At 61.6% G+C, this 22,000-nt stretch overlaps 1 protein-coding gene across 1 annotated transcript in view; it reads right to left on the reverse strand.

Annotated features, from left to right (window-relative positions):
* TNS1 (tensin 1) overlaps positions 1 to 22,000 on the reverse strand; it is a 241,668-nt gene that overhangs the window by 15,329 nt on the left and 204,339 nt on the right. Inside the window, 7 exon segments of the mRNA XM_055123162.1 lie at positions 905 to 1,923; positions 6,916 to 7,102; positions 13,234 to 13,272; positions 13,736 to 13,759; positions 14,700 to 14,792; positions 19,593 to 19,668; positions 21,189 to 21,385. Coding sequence (XP_054979137.1) covers positions 905 to 1,923; positions 6,916 to 7,102; positions 13,234 to 13,272; positions 13,736 to 13,759; positions 14,700 to 14,792; positions 19,593 to 19,668; positions 21,189 to 21,385 — 1,635 coding nt within the window.

Consider the following 22,000-nt stretch of genomic DNA (forward strand, 5'->3'; position numbering starts at 1 on the left):
CTGGGAACCAGATGTCTCTGGGGGGATGGGGGTGTGTGGGGGGGTGGCTAGCAGGAAACAAGGGCACGCATGAGTACACACAGGAGAGATCCCGGCCCCAAGGCTCGGGACAAGGGGCCCGCCCCTAGTGCCCAGAACATTCTAAATCCTCCCCCCCACCCCGAAGCCTCAGGGGCCCCACCCAGCCCGCACGCTCAGCTCAGCTTTCCCCGGAGCCGGCTGAGAGAAGCTGCAGACCCACACCACCTGGACCGTCATCCTGAGCGGCCGTCCCCCACAGCCGACAGAGACGCCGAGTTCTGGGGGAGAAGTCTGCGTGCAAACCTGGGGGGCCGCACGGCAGTCCGGTGGGTGGAAAAGCAGAGGCCAGAGAGAAGGCCCCGGGCTTTGCTCGGCCCTGGGCAGCTGGCGGCCAGGTCTTTCAGGGGGGTGCGCAGGATGGGGGAGCTGGAGGGAGGAGGCTTGTGTTTCAGGTGACGCTAAGTCACAGCGACCCCCGCGGGCATATGCCCCGGGTCCGGACAGAAGCCCGACTCGGCCAGCCGGTGCAGTGACTTGTCACCCCTCTGAGAGCCCGTTGGCTCACTTGACAACTGGTCATTAACACCCACTTGTCAGGGGCCAGTGGGAGAGCGCTGAGCTAGGGCCAGTCCCCCGTGGGGGGGGGTGGCGGTCAGCCTATCAGCAACCACACCCAGACTGCGTCATCCGCACTGTCTCCCCCCTCCCCAGGCTGCGGGAAGAGCAGCCCAGGGAGACCCCTGTGGCCTGCACCCATGAAAGGAAGCGAGGCCCAGACATCCCCCGTGGTTCCGGCCCAGGCCACCTGCCAAGCGGGACAGGAGTCCTCGCTCGAGGGGGGGGGGGTGTCGCCGGGGCAGCAGGAGCGGGCTCGGACACTCACCGGGCATGGAGTACTTGGAGAAGTCAGGCAGCGTGTGGGAGAAGGACACGGAGTGGACGCCGCCACCGCCGGGGCTGGACATGCCGCTGGTGCTGGGCGAGGCGGACACCTTGCCGTTGACCGTGGCGTAGTTGGGGAGGCTGCCCGCGCGGTCGCCCATGGACATCCTCCGCTTCTCGGGCAGGGCGGGTGTGGGGCTGCCCTGCCGGAAGGCGGCCGAGTCGGGCGAGGGCGAGGTGGCGGGGCTGCCCAGGCCCGGGTAGTAGGCGGGGGACACCGGGAAGGACGGCGTGGAGGGAGCCTGGTAGCCAGAGGCGCTGCTCTGGCGGGACAGCGTGGGCCTCCGGTGGTCCTCAGGGGTGGAGTGGCCCCCGTAGGCCACGTGCCGGTCCGGGCCGGGGCTGCCAGGAACCGCCGCGCCGGACCCGCCCAGGTGGCGGCCCGGGCCGGGGCTCCCGGGAGCGGCGGCCAGGAGGCCCTGGTGGGCCGCCGCGGGGTGCCGGCCCAGGCCGGGGCTCCCGGGAGTGGCAGCGGCCACACTGCCGTGCAGGCCCGAGGCCTGGTGGGAGCCCGGGTGCCGGCCCAGCCCGGGGCTCCCCGGAGTGGTGGCGGTGCTGCCCTGGGGGCTGGGGGCCGCGTGGAGGGCCTGGCGGTGGCTCAGGCCGGGGCTCCCGGGGTTGACGGCCCGCCGGCCGAAGCCGGGGCTCGGCGGGGTGTTGGTGCCCACTGTCCGGTGGCGCGCCTGCGGGCTCCCGGGCACCGCGTGGGCTCCGGTCGCGCCGAACGCAGCCCGGGGCTGGCTCTCCGGGGAGCTGAAGTGCTGCAGGGCGTAGTCGGGGCCGCTGTAGCCGCCGCTGCCGGCCGGGGGCAGGGGGGACGCGCTCTGGTAACTCCTCTGCGGCGACACGCCCGGCGGGCCCACACTGTAGGCGCGGAAGCCAGGGTCCAGCGAGGCCTGGGGGGGCGTCCGGGACCCCTGCTCACTGCCGTCTCCCGACGGGAAGCTCCTCACCGAGGTGCTGGAGGGGGAGCGGGCGGTGCACGGGGACAGAGAGAGGAGGGCAGGGCCCAGTGAGCACTCGGCATGGCCCACCACCATCGCCACACACACACACACAGTACTACACACCAACAACACGCACCACCACACACATGCCACCCACACACATCACCACACACAGTACTACACACACACACTGCCAACACACACATATACACACCAATACACACTACCACATACAATACCACACACATACCAACACACACATCACATACAGAATCACACACATCATTACCTCCACACACAGTACCACACATACACACCAACACACACTACCACATACAGTACCACACATATACAACCACCACAAACAGTACCATACACATTACCACATATAGTACCATACACATCATTAACGCCACACATAGTACCACACACACACCAACACATACTACCACACAAAGTACCACAAACGTCAACACACACCAACAGGCAATGCCACACACAAACACCAATACACACCACCACACACATGCTCCCCACACACAACATACAGTACCACACATGTCACCAACACACACCAACACACACTACCACATACATGGCACCAACACACACACACTCTCACACACAGGCCGGCAACCCATATCAACACACGCAGTACCACATACATCACCAACACACATACACCAACACACAGTACCACACACACCACCAGTACATACCAACATACAGTATCACACCACCAACGCATACCACCAATAACAACACACGTGCACCTATACACAGTACCACATATACAGCACCACCACACCACCACACGTAGTACCACATACACACACAACCCACACCAACACAATACTACACATACACAACAACCCACAGTGCCATACATATGCTACCAACCCACACCAACACATCTACCATCACCCCACCACCAACACATACCCCACCACCAACACACACAACATACACCAACACAGATGCAGGCTCGGACCACACAGCTCACAGAAGAGCAGGTTCCGCTGGCTCCCAAGCCCTGATGCTCCCCCTGCACCCGGCTGCATCCCGACCCACGCGGCAAAGCCAGGAGACCTTCCTTGGTGGAGAATAAGGCGGCTGTCCCCTTGTCATCTCCCGCATCACAGCCACTGCTCCCCCCACCGCTCCTCTTCCCCCTGGGATCCTGCCCACCTGACTCAGTTTCCCCAGGTGTGCCATCAGCACCCTTCCATGCTGAGCGCCCTGAGCGCAGGGTACCAGATCCAGGAAGTGCTGGATAAAGCGAAGACCAGGACCCCACAGTCCGAGGTAGGGTCAGCCTCTGGCAGCCGTCACACTGGCCACACGGCAGTGAGTCTCCCATCACCAGGAGCGTCCAAGTGGGGGCTGACACCAGGGGCCACCTCCCTCCCTCAGAAGGTGGAACCAGATAGAGTCTGAGGCCACTCCCCCGTCTGAGACTGAGAAAACCCAGTTCAGAGGGGACTGTTCCAGTCTCTCCCTCTGACGTTCAGCCCAGCTCTAGGGCCTCCACACACAAGGACCAGAGAGTAGGGGGTCTGGATTTCACGTGCTCACAGTCGTGAGAGGAAAGAGGGGGCACCGGGTTCCATGACCAGCTCCCACGGGACCCCAACGCCCACCCCGCCATGCCATGGCAGAAGATGCGGGGTCTGGGCCAGCAGGGGGGGGTCTGCCCCGGGGTCCCACTCTAGGAGGACGGGCCCGGCCTGGCCCTGCAGCCTGCAAGGGTCCGGGGCGCTGGCCAGGAAGCCCCGCCCTGTGAGGTGAGGCGGGGTGAGGCGAGGTGAGTGGGAGAGCAGCGCCAAGGGCAGGGGAAGGTCAGCGGGCAGGACAAGCCTCACATTCCAGAGGGGGCTGGAGAGGAGCTGCACTTCCGGGCATGGAATCATCCAGAATCCGAGCAACAGGAAGTCAGAGGGGGCGGGGGAGGGGGCGGGGGAGCCGTGGCCTGGGGAAGTCTGGAAAATCCATTCCAGAGGGGGACCGAGCTTCCTGAGCCCAGGGGAGAGCCAGCGCTCCAGGAGAGGGTCCGGGCGGCAAGCGGGGTCAGTCCCTGCCCGTCCCCGCACGCACCGCTGCCCAGCACCAAGGCAGAACGGAGCCGCTGGCCTGGCCGCTCAGGGACGGCCGAGAGGGCGGCATGTGAGGCCCCGGAGTCTTCTCCTAGAACCCTGAGGGAGACGGCGGCCGCTCCCCCGGCCCGCCTGGCCCTGACGCACCGGGGACAGAGGGGCCTTCCGGAAGCTTCCCCGCCTCGGCTTGATCTGCAGGCCCGGTGACTCCCTTGAACCCCTCCAGAAATCTCGCTTGCTTTTGCTCTCTGTTTCTTGACTCACTTACTTCCGCTCTGGAGAAGCCCATGTTCTCTCTTGTACACATACCTCTCCCTTTATCTCCCCTCGCATATTTCTAAATAAGGTAAATAAAAATGACTTTCCTTCTCTAAAAATAAATGAAAGGAGGAGGAGGAGGAGGAGGAGGAAGAGGAGGAAGAGGAAGAGGAGGAGGAGGAGGAGGAGGAGGAGTCCCAGTCTCAAGAAAGTCCAGGCTCTGGAGGACTGTGGTCACAAGAGGGGCTAGACTGTATTGGGGCCCCTGATTTCCAGCAGGGGTAGGAACCCCATGTCCTGCCTGCACTGGCCTCCATGACCCCCGTCCTACTACACCCTGAACACGGCCTCTCCCCCTCAGAGCCTCCACTACCCCATTCCTGCCTTTCCTCTCTGAAGCCACATCTGTCAACCTTCCCCGGCCCCTTGACCCATCACAACATCACAGCACCTGCCTGCCACCACGCCACACTTCGCACCAGCCACCACGCCACACTCCGCACCAGCCACCACGCCACACTCCCCAACAAGCCACCATGCCACACTCCTCACCAGCCACCACGCCACACTCCCCACCAGCCACCACGCCACACTTCCCACCGGTCATCACGCCACCCCCCCCCACCAGCCACCACGCCACACTTCCCACCGGTCACCACGCCACACCCCCCCACCAGCCACCACGCCACACTCCCCAATCAGCCACCACGCCACACTCCCCACCAGCCACCACGCCACACTCCTCACCAGCCACCACACCACACTCCCACCAGCCACCACGCCACACTCCCCACCAGCCACCATGCCACACTCCCCAACCAGCCACCATGCCACACTCCCCACCACACGCCACACTCCCCATCAGCCACCACACCACACTCCCCACCAGCCACCACGCCCTTTTCTTCCCCCCCTTCTCTGCACCCCGCTCATCCCTCAGGCCCACACACACCCCACATACACTTCCAGAAATCCCAGGCCACCCCTAGTCAACAGGAAGACCTACATCTCCGTCCTCAGCCCAACCCCCACCCCGCTAGCTCCAGCTGGGTTTCTGAGCCCACTTTGACACATCTGACTCTGCCCGGGTGTGGGGGGGGGGTGCAGGTGAGGACGGACGTGGGTTCCAGAACCAGAACCATGGAATGTCCAGGGCTGGGGTGCAGGGTGGCGGCAATCTCCCCGGGGGCCACTGGGGGGCGCGCTCTGATGGTTTGCATGCAGGTGGTAGCTTTCCAGGGAGGGGCACTGACTTGGAAAGGGAGGCCTTACCCTCCCCCACCCCTCGGCGCCTGCCTAACGCTAAGAGCCCCTGGCTTGGCCATAGGCACGGAAGGGGGTCGCCTGGGTTCACGTCCTCACCCGCCCCACCCCACCCCTTCCTTCTGGGCGCTCTGGGGGGTGGGCCTGGGAGTTCCAGCACGGGCCCGGCGGGGACGCCCTCGCCTGCCCGCCAGTGCTCTGGCCCTGTTGGAATATAGCTCTAAATATGTTAGGCCTGACTTTGGTTCGTCCTTGCTCCCCTTGCCCAAGGAGCTTAGGTTTATCAGTCACACCCATCAAAGTGCTCCCGAGTCACTCCCATTCCTTTGTTTATCTGTAACCAATTCTACCAGTTTATCTGCTCTTCCCTTAATCAAACTCTGTTAATTGGTAAGGTCAGAACTTCCTAGGGCACTGAATATTATAACATTGCCTTTCTCTCCTCTTTATGCCTTTTGAATAATTTACTTTTAAAGCTATGTCTTTTTTGTATAGACACAAGAAGACAATATTATGTTTTTATAACTTAAGACTTAATTGGCCTCGATATTCCTTCCTGGACATCTGCTTTCTCCACTTAAGCCTCAGTTGCCCTCAGTTCCTAGCACCCCAAAGCAGGGTCCCCGACGTGGGACGGGAAGGATCCAGGGCAAGCGGTGAGTTATGTGCTACCCTGGCATCGAGATGGGCCTGGCCAAAGTGCCTAATTCTTAACTATAAGTTAAGAGCTTGATCATAGACAAATGCTGTCATGATCCAATAGTAATTATGAGACTGGGACCCTGCTAGGGATAGGAAAGACTGATCTGGCCTGAGCACTGTAGTCTGAGATTGAGATGGCCCCAGGAGAGCAATTCTATAAGCTTTAATGCATCTCTTATTGTGTCCATACAAAATGATTAATATTATGAATTCTTATATGTTTGCTGGCTGAGGAGAAGAGAAACACATTCATGGGACTCTGCCCTTGGGTGGGTCTTCCTGCTGAAAGAGAGATTCTGTCCTAGTGAAGGCATTCCCCTAAGAGATAGAACTATACCCCCTATGGATTGTAACCACACCTTTAGATAAGCCCCAGGCTGCTGGGGGACGGGGGACGGGGAGATTTAAGGTAGCTGTATGAGGGGGCAGGGGAGAGTTCCAGAGGAGAGTGTATAGTGGGAAGATTGGAATAAACTGCAAGTGAGACCAACCATCTTGGCTCCGTTCCTTCCTTCGCCTGCCACATCTTCGCCATCAACCTCCCCGGGGTGGGGGAAGCGGCTGGAGGCTACCGAACTCGGGTGGCGGGAGAGACAGCTGCTGCCCTAGGCCCTGTGCCTGGCTCGGTGCGGTGAGGCGTCCCTTCCCTCGCCCCGCGCCTTTTCTTTTTATTTTTACACAGGCCCTACCTGTCAGTGCCGAGGACGGGGCTGCTGGTGGAGAGCGGGCTGGGCGAGACGAAGGGCCCCCCCAGGCCCCCGTTCCGCAGCCGCGCCTCCTGGCCGGCGGGGGCACTGAAGCTCTGGGGCTCGGCGTCCTGGGCCCGGGGTGTGGCCACCGCTGTCCGCACCACAGACTCCACGTAGCTCCGAGGCTCTGGAAGGGACAGGGGCACCGAGTGGGCGCGCGGGCCGGGCTGCCGCCTCACGTGGGGGGGGGGGCGAAGGGCAGCGAGACAGCCCTGCACACGGCAGCCACGTCCGGGGACCGGGCGCCTCCCCGCCCAAGCCCACCCTCTCCCCTGGTTTCAGAGATGCCACGGGGACCTTCCTGGGCCCGTCCTGAGCCCCTCGTGTGACAGCCAGGGCCAGGTCGGCCCCCAGAGCCAGCATCCCGCCCCGTTTCCGCTGCTTCTCTTCGATGCTCCCCAGCTCCCCCTCCTCCCTGACAGTGCTCCAGCCTGCCCCTCCCCCCAAATCTCAGGACGGCACCAGGGTTCCCAGACACACCCCAGAAGGTAGAAACAGGCCTGCCAGGCCGAGTCATGCCAGGAAACGGAAGGACAGAGTCAGCAGGCTGCTGGGCAGACAAGGGTGCGGAGGGCTGGGGCCCCACTGACCCCTCAGCCCTGTGGCCTCAGGGGCCCTGAGGCAGGGAGCGGCAGTGGGGGACACTCGGCTCCTCTAGGGACACCAGCACGGCTCAGGACACGCCGGCCACCTCCGAACCTGGCAGCTGCCCGGGCGCCCCAGGGGACAGGTGGCCCGGAACTAGGCCATCGGCGGGAGCGGCCAGACAGACTGACGCACCCTGGAGTCTGCAGGGCCCTGGGGGCCAGGATGGTGCTGGTCACTGAGTCTCCCTCAGATGGAAGGACCAGGATGGTGCTGGTCACTGAGTCCCCCTCAGACAGAAGGGCCAGGAAGGTGCTAGTCACTGGGTCCCCCTCAGACAGAAGGGCCAGGAAAGTGCTAGTCACTGAGTCCCTCTCTGATATCACAGCCAGTTTGGTGCTGGTCACTGAGTCCTTCCTCAGACAGAAGGGCCAGGTTGGTGTTTGTCACTGGGTCCCCCTCAGACAGAAGGGCCAGGAAGGTGCTGGTCACTGAGTCCCCTTCAGACAAAAGGCCCAGGGTGGTGCTGGTCACTGAGTCCCCCTCAACCCTGAGGCCAGGAAGGTGCTTGTCACTGAGTCCCCACTCAGCTCTGGACCAGGGCGATGCTGGTCACAAATTCCTTCCTCAGCTCTGGGCCAGGACAGTGCTGGTCACTGAGTCCATCATCAGATGCCAAGACCACAGCGCTGGTCACTGGTTCTGTGCAGCCCAAATCTCTTCCGTCCTTTGCCAAGAGCCTAGTCCAGCACCGAATGCCCCGGGCCCCCACCCCTCACTCTCTCCAAACGGGCCAGGGCTCGCCTGCCCACCGCTCCTGTCCAGCATCTGCCGGTGCTCCTGGGGCCTGTCCTGCACTAAGCAGAGGCCTGGTGCCCCCCTGTCCCACCACCCCGGCAGTGCATTCCCGGGGTCGGAGAGGCTGGCGAGCCTTCGCCTCATCCCCGAGTCCGGGCAATGGCTCAAAGCCGCAGTGGAAGCCTCCGCCAACCCCCCAGCTCCACGGCCCTCCTGTGCCGCTGCCTGGCCTGTCCTCGGGGATCAGCTGCCATCCCCTCATTCACACACTGTCCAGCACAGTTCTGGCCTCGACGAGAGGGACCGGAAGGGAAGACAGATCTAAGGCATACCTGAGCGCCCCCCACCACCTCCGCGGCATCCCCCCGCGAGCTCTCTGTGGGATGGGGCCCCTCCCCGCCGGGGTCACCCAGCACTCCAGCACTGTGCCCGCACTACCTGGGCCCGTGTGCCACCCCCCCCCAACCATCCTGGCTCGGCCTCTGCTGGAACCTTCATGGTCACGCGGGGTAAGAGACGCCCAACGGAGGCCGGGATGTACCAGGACACCCCCCCACCACCACCACCCCCAAATAGAGATGGGGGCTCACTGCACCCTGACCTGCCATCAGGACCCAGCCGAGCCCCGGGGACTGGGACCAACGTGGTTAGGCTGCCCCCCCCAGACAAGACGGGGTGCCCTCTCCTTGCTCGGGGCCGGGCAGCACACAGCATGGCTAAAGCAAGGAGCCTACAGCCAGCCCTCCCTGCAGCTCCTGAGCACAGAACCCGGAGCTCTCCCAGGACTCGGCATCCGAACCCTGGGACCTCAGGGCCACTCACCCAGGGAAAAGCAGCAGCCTCACCGCTGCCTGCCTGGCGGGAAGAAGCCCCTGCGGATTTTGAGCTTTGGGGGGGTGCCCAGCAGGAGGCTGACTCCAGAAGCCCCGCCCTCACCTGCTGGCCCCGCCCCCACTTGCTGGCCCCGCCCCCGCCCCGCCTCTTCCGGTCCCTCCATCCTCTGCCACCCTCTCTCACACCCTGGCTGGGGCCAACTCTTGGCCACCTCCTCCTCGCCCCTGCCAGAGGGGGGACCAACCAAACCGGGAGGGGATTTTACTCAAGACTCCCTCCCCACCGTAACCCCCGAGTAGGAGGGCCCTTCTTTGAGAAGTGATTTGATTTCCCCTTGGGTTCGTTTCAGAATTTTTTGAAATAAATCTAAAAGCTCAGTTCTGCCCGGTTTTCGGGCCTGGACCTCTCTCTGTGTTGGAAGTTCCTCCGGGCGCTGTCTCCCCCTGGCTTTTCGGCTCTCCCGTGCCCACCCTCGGCACACGCTTCCTCTCTGAGGGGGAGGGGGTGGTCACTGACCGGCTCAGGCCCCAGGATTCACTTTGCTCCCTGTGTAAAATAGGGGTACGAATCCCCATGAGCTCGGCGGCCGGAGCACCCAGAGGGACCAGGTCTAGCGGTTCATCATGTCGACCCAGGTCTAATGCCAGCAGGCCCAGGTTTAATGCCAGCAGGCGCAGGTCTAATGCCAGCAGGCCCAGGTCTAATGCCAGCATTCCCATCCAGCCTCTCCCGGGTGCTCCTGGGCAGCCCGGCCTGGCCTCCATCCTCCCTCCCTGTCTCGGGACAGCCTCGCCCCCCTCCAGGGGAGGGAGAAGTGGGGCCGGGAAGGGTTCGATGTGTAGAACATTCCAGGGGCCCAAACCCAGCCTGAGTGGCTGCCAGCGTGGCGGAGAACAGCTGAAGGACGGGCGAGCACGGCCCCGGCAGGCACCAGGACCGTCACCCACAGCCTCAAGTGCACTCTCGCCTCCAGAACATGCCAGAGGGCTGGGGTTTCCCATACCAAGTCGAATGAGGTCATGCAACAGCAGCGGAGGAGGAGGAGGAGGAGGAGGAGGAGGAGGAGATACAGGAGCCCCAAGGCCCAGATCTGGCATCTCAAAAATGTCAGGCCAGAGACTTGTCCAGGGGGTCAGACACTCGCTTTGCATGCAACTGACCCGAGTCTGGCCCCTACCAGGGCCCTGGCAGAGGCCAGTACGGAGCCCAGAGCCCAGAAGGGCCCAGAAGAACCCCAAATCCCGCTCCCCGTCCCCCAAATAAATTCCTGCAGGGGCTGGAGTGATAGCACAGAGGGGAGGGCGTTTGTTTGCCTTGCACACGGCCGACCTGGGTTTGATTCCCAGCATCCCATAGGGTCCCCCTGAGCACCACCAGGGGTAATTCCTGAGTGCATGAGCCAGGAGTGACCCCTGAGCATTGCTGGGTGTGACCCAAAAAGCAAAAATAAATAAATAAATAAATAAATAAATAAATAAATTCCTGCAATTGAACAAGATTTTTGTTTTAAGGGAAAAAAAAAGCAAGGGGGGATGTTTCCAGGCATGGCCCAGCTCTGAGCATCCAGGCCAGGTTACTGCCATCCCCGCTGCTGCAGAAATGACCGTTGGCACCTCTGCCCTCTGCCCACTCCCAGTCCTGGTCCTCTGTATCCCCTCAGTGACCAGCAGGGGGCCGGGCGTCAGGCGGTGAGGACTGAATCTGTGCTGCCCAGCTGCCCTCTGGTCCCAGGGCCCACGGCATCCACAAGAGGACCCTGCACCCGCACCCCGTCTTCCTTGGCACCCCACCCGTGCTCACCTATCACCTGGACCACCAGAACCCACCGCTCCTGGGGAAGAAGTTTCTGCTGCCTCTTTCCTGGGGTGACCCCGGGGCTCTGACACCTGCTCTGCCGCTGTGCACTGACTGTCATGCTCTCCCCATGCTCCACGGAGCCGGGCGCCCAGTGACTCATTGTTTAGAAGGTGCCCCAGGCCAGCAGATGGAAAAAGCCAGTCTCTCAGGCTGAGGGGCACCATTGGGCACCTGGGCAGCTCTGAGATGCAGGTGGGTGGGGACATCATGGCACCCCTCAATGAGTGGCCTGCCCCCTTCTCCCTCCTGAGACAACTGGGGTTCCCAGACAAGGTAAGAGGCCCGACCTCCTGATTTTCTCATCCCCCTCAACCCCACTGTTCTCGGCATCACAACCCACAGTTCTAGAGCAGTTAGCTACATGGCACCCCAGGACCTTTGCACATGCCCTTGCCTGCTGGCTACTTGAGCAGGTGCCTCGGGCAAAAAGACATCCCCAGCAGCCACCTTTCCCCTCCAGACTGATTCTGCCGTGGGTCACTTTTCCTCCCAGGTGCCTCTCCCTGGATTTTCCATCAAAGAATCAGGAGGGTGATGGAAGCTGCGAGAAGGTGGCATCTGGTCCTGGGGCCATGGCAGTAAGTAAGTGCACCCTCAGGGCTGGGATCCAAAAGGAGGGTCAGAAGCAGCCCCTGGACTAGGCGATTAGCCAGTCCCATTTCTGGGGACCCCCATCTGCACCCCTCAGTAAGGGCCTCAGCCAGACCCACCCCTGTGAGAGTGGGGTGTGGCTGTGCAGATCTTTAAGAAACGGCCCCTCTCCAAACTTGGGGGGAGTCACCCTGAGGACAGAAGAAGGCTTCTCTTTGTGGGACAGGGGGCTTGGGCTACAACTGGCGATGCTCAGGGTGGAGCACCCAGGGGACCCTCCTGGCGGGACCCTATGGAATGCCAGGGATTGGGGATTGAACCCGGGTTGGCAGCATGCAAGGCAAATGCCCTCCCCGCTGTGCCATCCAAGAAGAAGGTGCATGAGGCTCTGCAGTCAGCCTTCAGCTCTGAGTGACAGTGACGGTGGAGGGGGCAGCCGAGAACCTGGAGCCAGGACCCATCAGCCTCGGGAACTTCCTGCTGCTCCCTAAGTCTCACCTTGGCATCCCTCAATGGGTGGCCTGCCCTCTTCTCCCCTCCCAGACAAGGTGAGGAGAGACCCTATCCCCTGATTGTCTCATCCCCCTCCACCCCCCTGCTCTCGGGCATCACGGCCCGTAATTCTACAGCACTCAGCTACATGGCACCCCAGGGCCTTTGCACATGCCCTTGCCTGGAATCCCCTTGACTCCAGGACTCTCCCCTACCTGGGGGACAGGCTTGCCCAGGGCCGGACCCAAGGGCCAGTAGGCAGGGGCAGGCTGACACTCATCCCCTTCTGGGGTCTGTTAGCCAGGGGCCTCCTTGCTCTGCAGCCTCAGGGCAGCTGGGGTCACAGCCCAAACTCTGGGCCCCGGTGGACTCGGGGGGCACGTGGCCATGCCCGAGAACAGACCACTGCTCCACCTTTAAGGCCCCTGGTGGGAATTTGGAGGAGTTCCCCGCTCAGGGCTGGGACACCCTGTCCACTACACACCCCGCCATGTCCACGGCTGAGCTCACTGGAACTCGGAGCCTGCTGCCCCCTCTCGCTTGACCCCCTTCGCGGAGACCAGAGCTCCCGCTGTCCCTACCCACGGCCCCTCGTCACCCCAGAGGGGCCACACGAGGCAGGCACGGGGAGAAACAGCTCGGGCTCATCACGGCGCGGTGGATTCCGACTTCGCTTTTTGTCACTATGCATCAGGGCAGCTACCTCCACCTGCCACCCCCCACCCCGTCCCATGCACAGGGCAGCCTTTGCCACCCCCATGTCCGTGCACGGGGCGTCCTGCAGGCCGGAACATCTCGTGCTCTGCCTCAGTCTGGGCAGCCCCCTGCAGGGTGGCAGAACTCCACTGGCGGAGGGAGTGGCAGGGACCACCCCCCGCCCTCCCCCCAGCTCTGCTCCCCCAGACCCAACCCACACCAAGGCTGGTGGTTCTCCTGGGGGGCATGGGGGGCATCCAGAGTGGCAGCTGAGCACTAGAGTGAGTGCCCGATGGCTTGCACGGCCCCCAGCTTGCAAGGTGCTCGCCCCCACCACCCCCGCCCCAGCCAGCCCCCAGCCCCAGGACCCAGCCGTGGCCACTCGGAAGCCCTGCAGGCACTTACCTTCTGTGAACTCCATCGCCACCTCGCCCTCACCCTCCTCTGAGGGAAGATGGGAGAGAGGTGAGGAGGAGGCAGAGCAGGACAGAGGCAGGGGAGAAGAGCAGAGAGGAGACAGACAGACAGACAGACAGACAGACAGACAGAGGGGGAGAGAGAGACAGCGTTAGCGGTGGCCTCACAAGCGCTTGCTGAGAAGCCCAGGAAGCCAGGCAGGAGGCAGTTCTTCCCAGCGGGTCCTGCCCTAAGGGGACCCCAGATTCCAGGGCAGCTGTGGGGCGTGGACAGGCAGGCGGGGGTGGGGGGGCAGAGGTCAAGACAGGGGGGAGGGCCTCTCCCCACGAGAGGGGCACGACCTCATGCCCCAGCCCGTCCAGAGTGTCTCGACCCCCTTCTCTCCGTGACTCAGTGGTCCTGCCATGCAGACCTCCTGGGGGGAGGGGGGCGCTGTGCCCACTGTGTATCATGTGGGTCACACACCGGCATGCATGTGCCCCCCACCTACCTGGCCGCATCAGTCTTCTGGGCACTGAGGGAGAGAAGCAGAGCTGTCCCCGGGAGCCCAGCGCCAACGTTCCGGGGTCAGGGCGCCCCGAATGACCACTAAGGGCCCAGCACCCCCACAGCCTCTGCCCCCCAGGAGAGAAGGGGCCGCGAGGTCTGCGTGTGCATGTCTGACGGACACAAGCACGTAGGGGTGGGTGGTGCGACTCAGGTGAGCATATATCTGTGTGGGAGCATGTCGGGGGGGTGTCTATGCGTGCGCATACCATGTGGGAGTATGTCTGCATGTGCATGTATGTGTGTCTGTGTGGTACACATCTGTGGGAGCACGTGTACATGCATGGGTGTACATGGGTCTGTACGGTGTGACTCATGCATACACATGTCTGTGTGGGAGCATGTTTGCGTGTGTGGGTCTGCGTGGTATGATTCTGTATGTGCACACATGTCCACGTGGAAGTGTCCAGTATGTGTGTGTATGTCTACGTGGGTGTGACGGTGTGTGCACACAAGTGCCTGAACACTCTAGTGTGTGTGTGTATCTGTGTGTGCATCTATGTGGGTGTGACTGCGTGCGCACACAAGTGCCTGAACACTCCTGTGTGTGTGTGTGTGTGTGTGTGTCTACCTGGGTGTGACTGTGTGTGCACACAAGTGCCTGAACATGGAGGACGGGGTGTGCAGGCTCCTTGAGAGAGCAGATCCACTCGAGGGAAACTGAGGCCAGCCCCACCAAACCCCCGTATCTGAGTGTCACTGAGCCCCTCGTCAGGAGGCAGGACAGAGCCCAGGAACCTAGAGACACCCCCGCTCTGGCCTGACCCGGCAGAGGCAGAAAGTCACCTTGTTTCCAGGAGGCTCCCCAAACCCGCCGCCTCCGGGCTGCAATCCCAGGGGGCCCGAGGGCCTCCGTCTCCCCCACCTGCCCCACCCCGCCCTTCCCTCTGCCCGCCAGCATCACTCACCACCGGTGGGGTGCAGCAGGATGTCCGCGGGGTTGTGGGGCTTCAGACCCAGAGCGGACAGGGGCGTCTTGGCCAGACCCGGAGGGGAGCGCACTGGGCAGGAAGAAGGGGCGAGGGTCAGTGGGGAAGGGCGGGGCAGGGCACCCCAGAGGGCGGCAGGAATTGGTGCAGGGGACCCGGGTGGGCTTGGGGAGAGCGCGCAGCTTTGGCGCTGACCCTCTCCTCTCTTCGGATCCTCCACACGGTCAGGAGGGGACCCTGGGCCCCCTGGGACACCTCAGCACAGCCGGGAGTTTCTGCCCCATCACAGGCACCTACATCAGTGTGGACAGAGCAGGCATGCGGGCCCCTGGCCCTGGGGCTCTCTGCAAGTTACCTGTTCTTTTTCCCCACCCGCTCTCCTTGTCATGGCCTCCTCCAGGCCTGGGCACATGCACACACACGGATATATGTGCACATGTGCAAGCACACATATATACCCATACGCATGCACAGACACACACACACACGCACACACACACACACACACTAAAACCTAACCTTGGGGGCAGAACAAAGGACATAAAGACTCAGGGCGGGGGCTGGAGCAATAGCACAGCAGGTAGGGTGTTTGCCTTGCACGCGGCTGACCCAGGTTCGATTCCCAGCATCCTATATGGTCCTCTGAGCACCGCCAGGAGTAATTCCTGAGTGCAGAGCCAGGAGTAACCCCTGTGCATCGCCGGGTGTGACCCAAAAAAAAAAAAAAAAAGACTCAAGGTAGCTCAAGAAAGGGGCCAGGCCGGACCTGTGACACCCGGGTGGCACTGACCAAAGGGGCTGGGCCCGGGTGCGGCAGGTGGCCCGCCAACCCAGGAGGGCAGAAGTGTCTCTCCCCACTCAGGGCGCTGCCCTGTAGCTCCGAGCCCTGTCTGGAACAGAGGTGTCATGTAGCAGCCCCAAGGTCAGACAGGGCCTCTGCTCCGCTCCCGGTGGCCAAGGACACGGGCAGATACCAGCTGACGGGAGGAGGGTGGTGGCTACGCCCAGTCATGGGATTTCTCGGAGTGGGGAGGGGGGGCGGCTGCCACAGCTCCCGACACCCTCTGGGAACTGGAAAACTGAGCCCTGCCTCCTATCACGTCCCCTGGCACCCACAGGCACGAATGCCAAGAACACCAGACACATGTCACCAGGCAGCCGAGCCATCAGGAAGGAAACCCCAGAGGCACAGTCTTCACGCCAACAGACACGCAACGCAACTGTGGACCGGAGGGGTGGCTCCCGGGAGCACTCGGGCACGGGAGACCTAGTGGGAGTCCCAGCCAAGCCCCCCACCTGCTCTCCACCCTCACTCTGTCCCTCGTGTACCGTAGACAGAGAGAGCACGGGGACACGGGATGCAAACAAACAGAGTGCGTGTGTGTTTGTGTGTGTGTGTGCATGTGTGTGTGCGTGTGTGTGCGCGCGTGTGTGTGTCCGTGCGAACCCATATGCGCGTCCCTCTCTCTCCTTAAACAAATGTGCAAACCTCTTGCCACAGGCACTTGTCAAGCAAGGGCTGATGAATAGCTGTAAAGGGACTGGATTGCAATGAAGCCACGATTAGCCCAGCCTCGGGGACCCAGGTCCACATAACGACCCCCGTGCACCCAGCCCCGGAAGGGGAAGCCAAGTCCCCCAAGATCGACACGAAGGAGGGGACACACGACAAACAGCAGCAGGAGTTTCTCCCAGGTCCCTTCGCTCCTCTCCGGCTCCCGCCTTCCCGCCCCTTGTCCCCAGGCATCCGGCCCTTCAGCTGGGGCAAGTGGGTGGCCCTGTCACCAGACAAGGCTTCTGCTGCCTGGGAGAAGAATTCCAGGCATTTCTCCGCCTCTGTCCTCTCCCAACCCCGTGCATGGGTGAGACCTCTGACTTACAGTCCCCAGGGGGGCACCGGGGCTGGCTCAGAAGAGAAGAAGGGGGGTGCAGGCAGCTCGGGAGGCAAAACCCAAGTGGTTTCCATCCCAAACATGCCGTTAGGGCCAAAGTTCTGGCAGCTCCCAGCCGCAGGGAGCGGGCGCAAAGACGGAGGAGGGAGCGGGCTCCCTCGGGCAGCCAGAAGCAACCCGCAGAGCCACCCAGCCCACAGAGCGGTCTCTGCGGCTGGCACTGCCCCGTAACAGCGGCCGTGGGCACGCTCAGCCGCCCAGGCCAGCAGCTGCCCTCTGCCCCAGAGACGGGCCGGATGGGCATGATTCCATCGTCTCAGAGACGGGCACGAAGTAGGGACTCAAAAACGCCTCGCTAGGCTGGTGGCATGTTAAAGGGATAATGTGCCAAGGCAGGGGCAGGGGCAGAGGCAGGGGCAGGGGGAGACATAAAATTATTTTAAACACAAACGGAACCAGCTTTTGAAGAATTCTGTTTTTAAAATGAGAGTGTGGGGCTGGAGCAATAGCACAACAGGTAGGGCATTTGCCTTGCACGTGGCCGACCCGGGTTCAAATCCCAGCATCCCATAGGGTCCCCTGAGCACCGCCAGGGGTAATTCCTGAGTGCAGAGCCAGGAGTGACCCCTGTGCATCGCCGGGTGTGACCCAAAAAAGAAAAATAAATAAAATAAATAAATAAATAAATAAATAAATAAATAAATAAATAAATAAATAGAATAAAATAAAATGAGAGTGTGAAGGGGCCAGAGCAGTAATAACAGTGGGCAGGGCATTTGCCTTGCACATGGCCCACCCGGGGTCCACCCCGGCATCTCATACGGTCCCTTGCATACCAGCAAGAGGGGTTGATGAGTACAGAGCCCAGGGTAACTCCTGGATATTGCCAGGTGTGACTCCAAACAAACGAAGAAACAAAAGAGAGTTTTTGAGGGACCAAGGGGTACAAGTTACATGTCACGCATGCGTGAGACACTGTTTGATCCCCAGCACCCAAACACAAGCAAAACAGAGAATGTATAGCTGCTGTAAAAATGATACAGCTAGCTCGTATAGGCAGTTTATCTATGCACACACACACATAAATCCAGTGTTGGGGGGGGGGCTGTGCCAGATGAAACTCAGGGCCGTCATGTGTGCAAGACACACACCCTTTCCCAATCCTATCAATATTGTTTTTTTTTAAATTTTTTATTAGAGAATCACTGTGATGCACAGTTACAAACTTATGAACTTTTGTGTTTACGTTTCACTCATACAGTGATCGTTTACCCATCCCTCCACCAGTGCCCATTCTCCTCCACCAATGTTTTTTCTTAATGTAACAAAAGAAAAACTGAAATGCTTATAAAAGATTATAAGCCAACATATAATCATACATATAGTGGAGGGGTGTGTGTGTGTGTGTGTGTGTGTGTGTGTGTGTGTGTGTGTGTGTGTGTGTGTGTGTGTGTGTACCAGGGCACCGTGTCAGGGATTCAACCCTGGGCCTTATCCCTGCAAGGCGCACACTTGACCACGGGGTCATCAGAATTCTCATCTTAACTTACCAGCTGGTACATCACTGGGATATCTGGGGTTAAAGAAGACATCTCTTGGGCTGGAGAGATAGCACAGCGGGTAGGGCGTTTGCCTTGCACGCGGCCGACCCGGGTTCAAATCCCAGCATCCCATATGGTCCCCTGAGCACGGCCAGGGGTGATTCCTGAGTGCATAGCCAGGAGTAACCCCTGTGCATCGCCAGGTGTGACCCAAAAAGCAAAAAAAAAAAAAAAAAAAGAAGAAGACATCTCTTGAATTCATTTCCCTGGTTTCCTGCTCAGGTTTTAAGGCCGCTTGGAATATGAGAAGTCACAGCGAGTGGCTCAGGGTCCACAGCTTCTGCCAGCTGCCCATCTCGGTGGGTGGCTTCCCATGCACCAGGCCGGGGGCACCCCCAGCTTGACAGAGGCCAGATGCAGGCGCCATGTCCTGGATCTGCTGTGGCAACTGCCGGGCCGCTCCTGATGGCCCGGCCTGCCCTCCCGCCCCCTTGCTGGCCTCCCTCTGCTGTAAGTGGACAGCCTGCGCTACAGCCAGACCACCCACACCTAGACGTCTCTGGTCTCCCCTTTCCCGCCCCCTCTCCCACAGGGACCCATACCCTCACAGTGGGGCCATGACCCTCACTACTTTGCACGATCACCTCCCCCAGAGGGCAGCTCCCATCCCCCCACTGCCGGGACCACCCCCCCACCCCCCGCCATGGGTGGATACACCTCTGCCCTCTGGGGACACATCTCCCCACCAGGACGCACCTGGGGATTAGGGTGCTGGCTAACGGTGCCTGCTGGGGAAGCCCAGTGAATAAGACGGCACAGGGAGCACTGTTACTCTGTGCATTCTGGAACTTTCTTTGCTAGGTGGGAACTAAATACGTTGCCTAAACAGAAGAGGTATCAGGATTTGGGGTGGAGGCAGGGCGGAGGGGAGGGGGGCATTTCACAATGAGGCCATCAGTATTCTCAAATGCATGAGGCTGGGGTTTAATCCCTGTCATGATACCCTGGTGTGTGTATACACACACACACACACACACACACACACACACACACACTTCCACTACATGTACCGTTATGTGTTAGCTTCTAATCCTTTATGTTAAAGCAAGAACGAGGAGTGTCACACACCACATCACAATCACTTAGGGGGTTACGTGCACGGTGCCAACTCGAAAAGCCAGGCTACCTCCACCCTGCGGGGCCAAGGGGCTGGGTTCAGTCCCCACCCTGGACCTGGGGGGTGGAGAGGGCAGAGGGCCCTGGAGACACGTGGTGGCGTGAGATGCCAGAGCCACGGCCGTGAGGAGTGGCAGGCTAGCCCCAGCCCCTCTGGTAGCACCCCTCCCCCTGACCCAGACCTGGGGTGCTCCCACAGCTGGGGTTTGAGAGCAGCAGCTGCAAGGGGCCCCGGGGAGATGGGCTGGGCAGGGAGGTCTTACCCCCAGCAGGCGGAGGGCTGGCCGGGGCGGCTCCGTCCATCTCCTCGAAGGCCTCCTTGTAGCTGTGCAGGTGGGGCTGTAGGAAGGCAGGAGGACAGGTCAGACCCCTCTGGTGGCCCGGGCCCGGCCAGGAGCCCTGCCAAGCGGCTCCAGACCCCCAAGTCCTGCCCCACCCCCAACCCCGTCCCTCCTCGGGGGAACACTGGGCCCGTCAGAGGAGATCTTAGCCGCCCGAGGGTCACTGAGAGAGAGGAGGGGGCTATTGGTCCAGCGGATGTGGGGAGTCAGGGCACCTGCCTTGGACACAGTCCAGGGCAAAAGACAAGGAGCTCAGGGCCCGCCGGAGGCAGGGAAGACAGCTGTCCCGGTGCCGTTTGCATCCAGAATGGCCCATGAGCCTGGATTTGACCGGCCCCGGAGCCTTTGCACGGGACTCACCCCCGTGCATGCTGGCGCGGGGAGTGTCTCGGGTGTGGGTTCCTGGCAACAGCCCAGAGAGCATCTGATCCAGAGTCTCTAGGGGTCAACCTCTAGGGGTCAGGTGCTTTTTTTTTATTTTTTGGAGTGGTCACAGCAGTGGTGTGGCCCCCAGGGACTGTGCCGAGGCCTGGGGGTCTCATCTGCAGAGCCCGCCCTGCACCCTCGGAGCCTTTCCCCGAGCATCGATCTCCATGTCCACCCAACACCCTGTCTGGATCTCCGATGCTTGAAAGACCTCCTGCCTCACACTCCCCAAACGTTCCAGATAGGGCAGCCCCCGGGCCTGGGCAGTGGGGCGCCCAGGACAGGGACCCCCGGGGGTCTCGGTGGGGCTTTGAGGTCTGGCCTGGCACCACACCTGAGGTTCTTACACCCGATTAGGGATTGGGACTGTGGGAACATCACCCCTGAGTGCTGGGGGGCGGGGGGGACACGCCTGCTCGGGGCAGCAAAGGGGCCAGGCACCAAGCTCAAGAGGGAGGGAGAGAGGGAGAGAGAGAGAGAGAGAGAGGGAGAGAGAGAGAGAGAGAGGGAGGGAGGGAGGGAGGGAGGGAGAGAGAGTGAGAGGGAGGAAGAGAGGAAGACAGAGAGGGAGAAAGAGAGGGAGAGAGAGGGAGAGAGAGGGAGAGAAAGAGTGAGAGAGAGAGGGAAGGAGGGAGAGAGAGGGAGAGACAGAGTGAGAGAGAGGGAGAGAGAGTGAGAGAGTGAGAGTGAGAGAGAGAGGGAGAGAGAGGAGAGAGAGAGAGGGAGAGAGAGGGAGAGAGAGTGAGAGTGAGAGTGAGAGAGAGAGGGAGAGAGGGAGAGAGAGTGAGAGAGTGAGAGTGAGAGAGAGGGAGAGAGAGAAGGAGAGAGAGAGGGAGAGAGAAGGAGAGAGAGAGGGAGAGAGAAGGAGAGTGAGAGAGAGGGAGAGAGAGTGAGAGATAGAGGGAGAGAGGGAGAGTGAGAGAGAGAGAGGGAGGGAGAGAGAGAGTGAGAGAGAGAGAGAGCGAGAATGCAGGGCGGCCAACAAAGTAATCGGACAAGGGTTCCTGCCCCCTGCGTGGTGACCCTCAGGGACCCGGAGGCCCCCACTGACTGACCCTGCATCCCCAGGGCGGGGGTGGCGGGACGACTCACCTCCTTGGGTCGCCCTCCAGGATTGAGGGCGATGGTGAGCGCCAGCTCGGGAGAGACGCACTGGACAGGGGAGCGGACCCCGGGGCTCCGGGGGGACGCGGGCTCCGGAGACTGGTTCTCGTACTGCCCATCGCTGGCCGCCCGCCTCCGGAGAGGCCCCGGAGGGTCTGTAGGCTGCTTCTCTCGCGCCTGCACCCCTGCGAGGGATGGCAGGGCATGGAGAGTGAGGAGCACGAGGGGCTCTTGGGGACTCTAATTCCCAACCCCCCCCCTCCAACACACACACTCTCCCACCCCCAGAAAGGCAGCACTGCCGCTGAGCCCGGGGCCCAGCTGGAGGGGGGGCCTGGCATCCCCACCATGCCCTCCCCACCCCACCCCCTGGTCTCCCCGCATGGTTCCAGGGTTGGTTCTGCCGGGCCCTGAGCAACAAAGGGCTGATACAAGAAACAGATGTCAACGCCTTCCAAGGCCCGGAGGCAGAGGGCCAGGGCTTCCAGGCAGGCCCCGGAGGGGAGGCAGTCTCCAAGGCGACTGCATCAACCAACAAGCAACACCAGCAGGGCGGGGAGGAGGCCTGGAAGGCGCTCCGGGCCCCATCCCTGCACGGTTAGTCCCGAGGAGGAACAAAGGAATGGCCCCGTCCTCTCTCCGAGCCCCCAGACCCCGGAACACGGCTGGCCTTCTCTGGGCTCCCCCCAACCTCCACCCAGCGGCCCTCTGAACTCTCTCCCTGACTTGGCTCACCCGGGTCCCTGGTCTGAGCGCACCCACCCCCACCCCCGCCCCCGACACCCCCTATTTTCGGCTCT

Source organism: Sorex araneus, chromosome X, assembly GCF_027595985.1.
Source record: "Sorex araneus isolate mSorAra2 chromosome X, mSorAra2.pri, whole genome shotgun sequence".
Classification (NCBI taxonomy): Eukaryota; Metazoa; Chordata; class Mammalia; order Eulipotyphla; family Soricidae; genus Sorex; species Sorex araneus.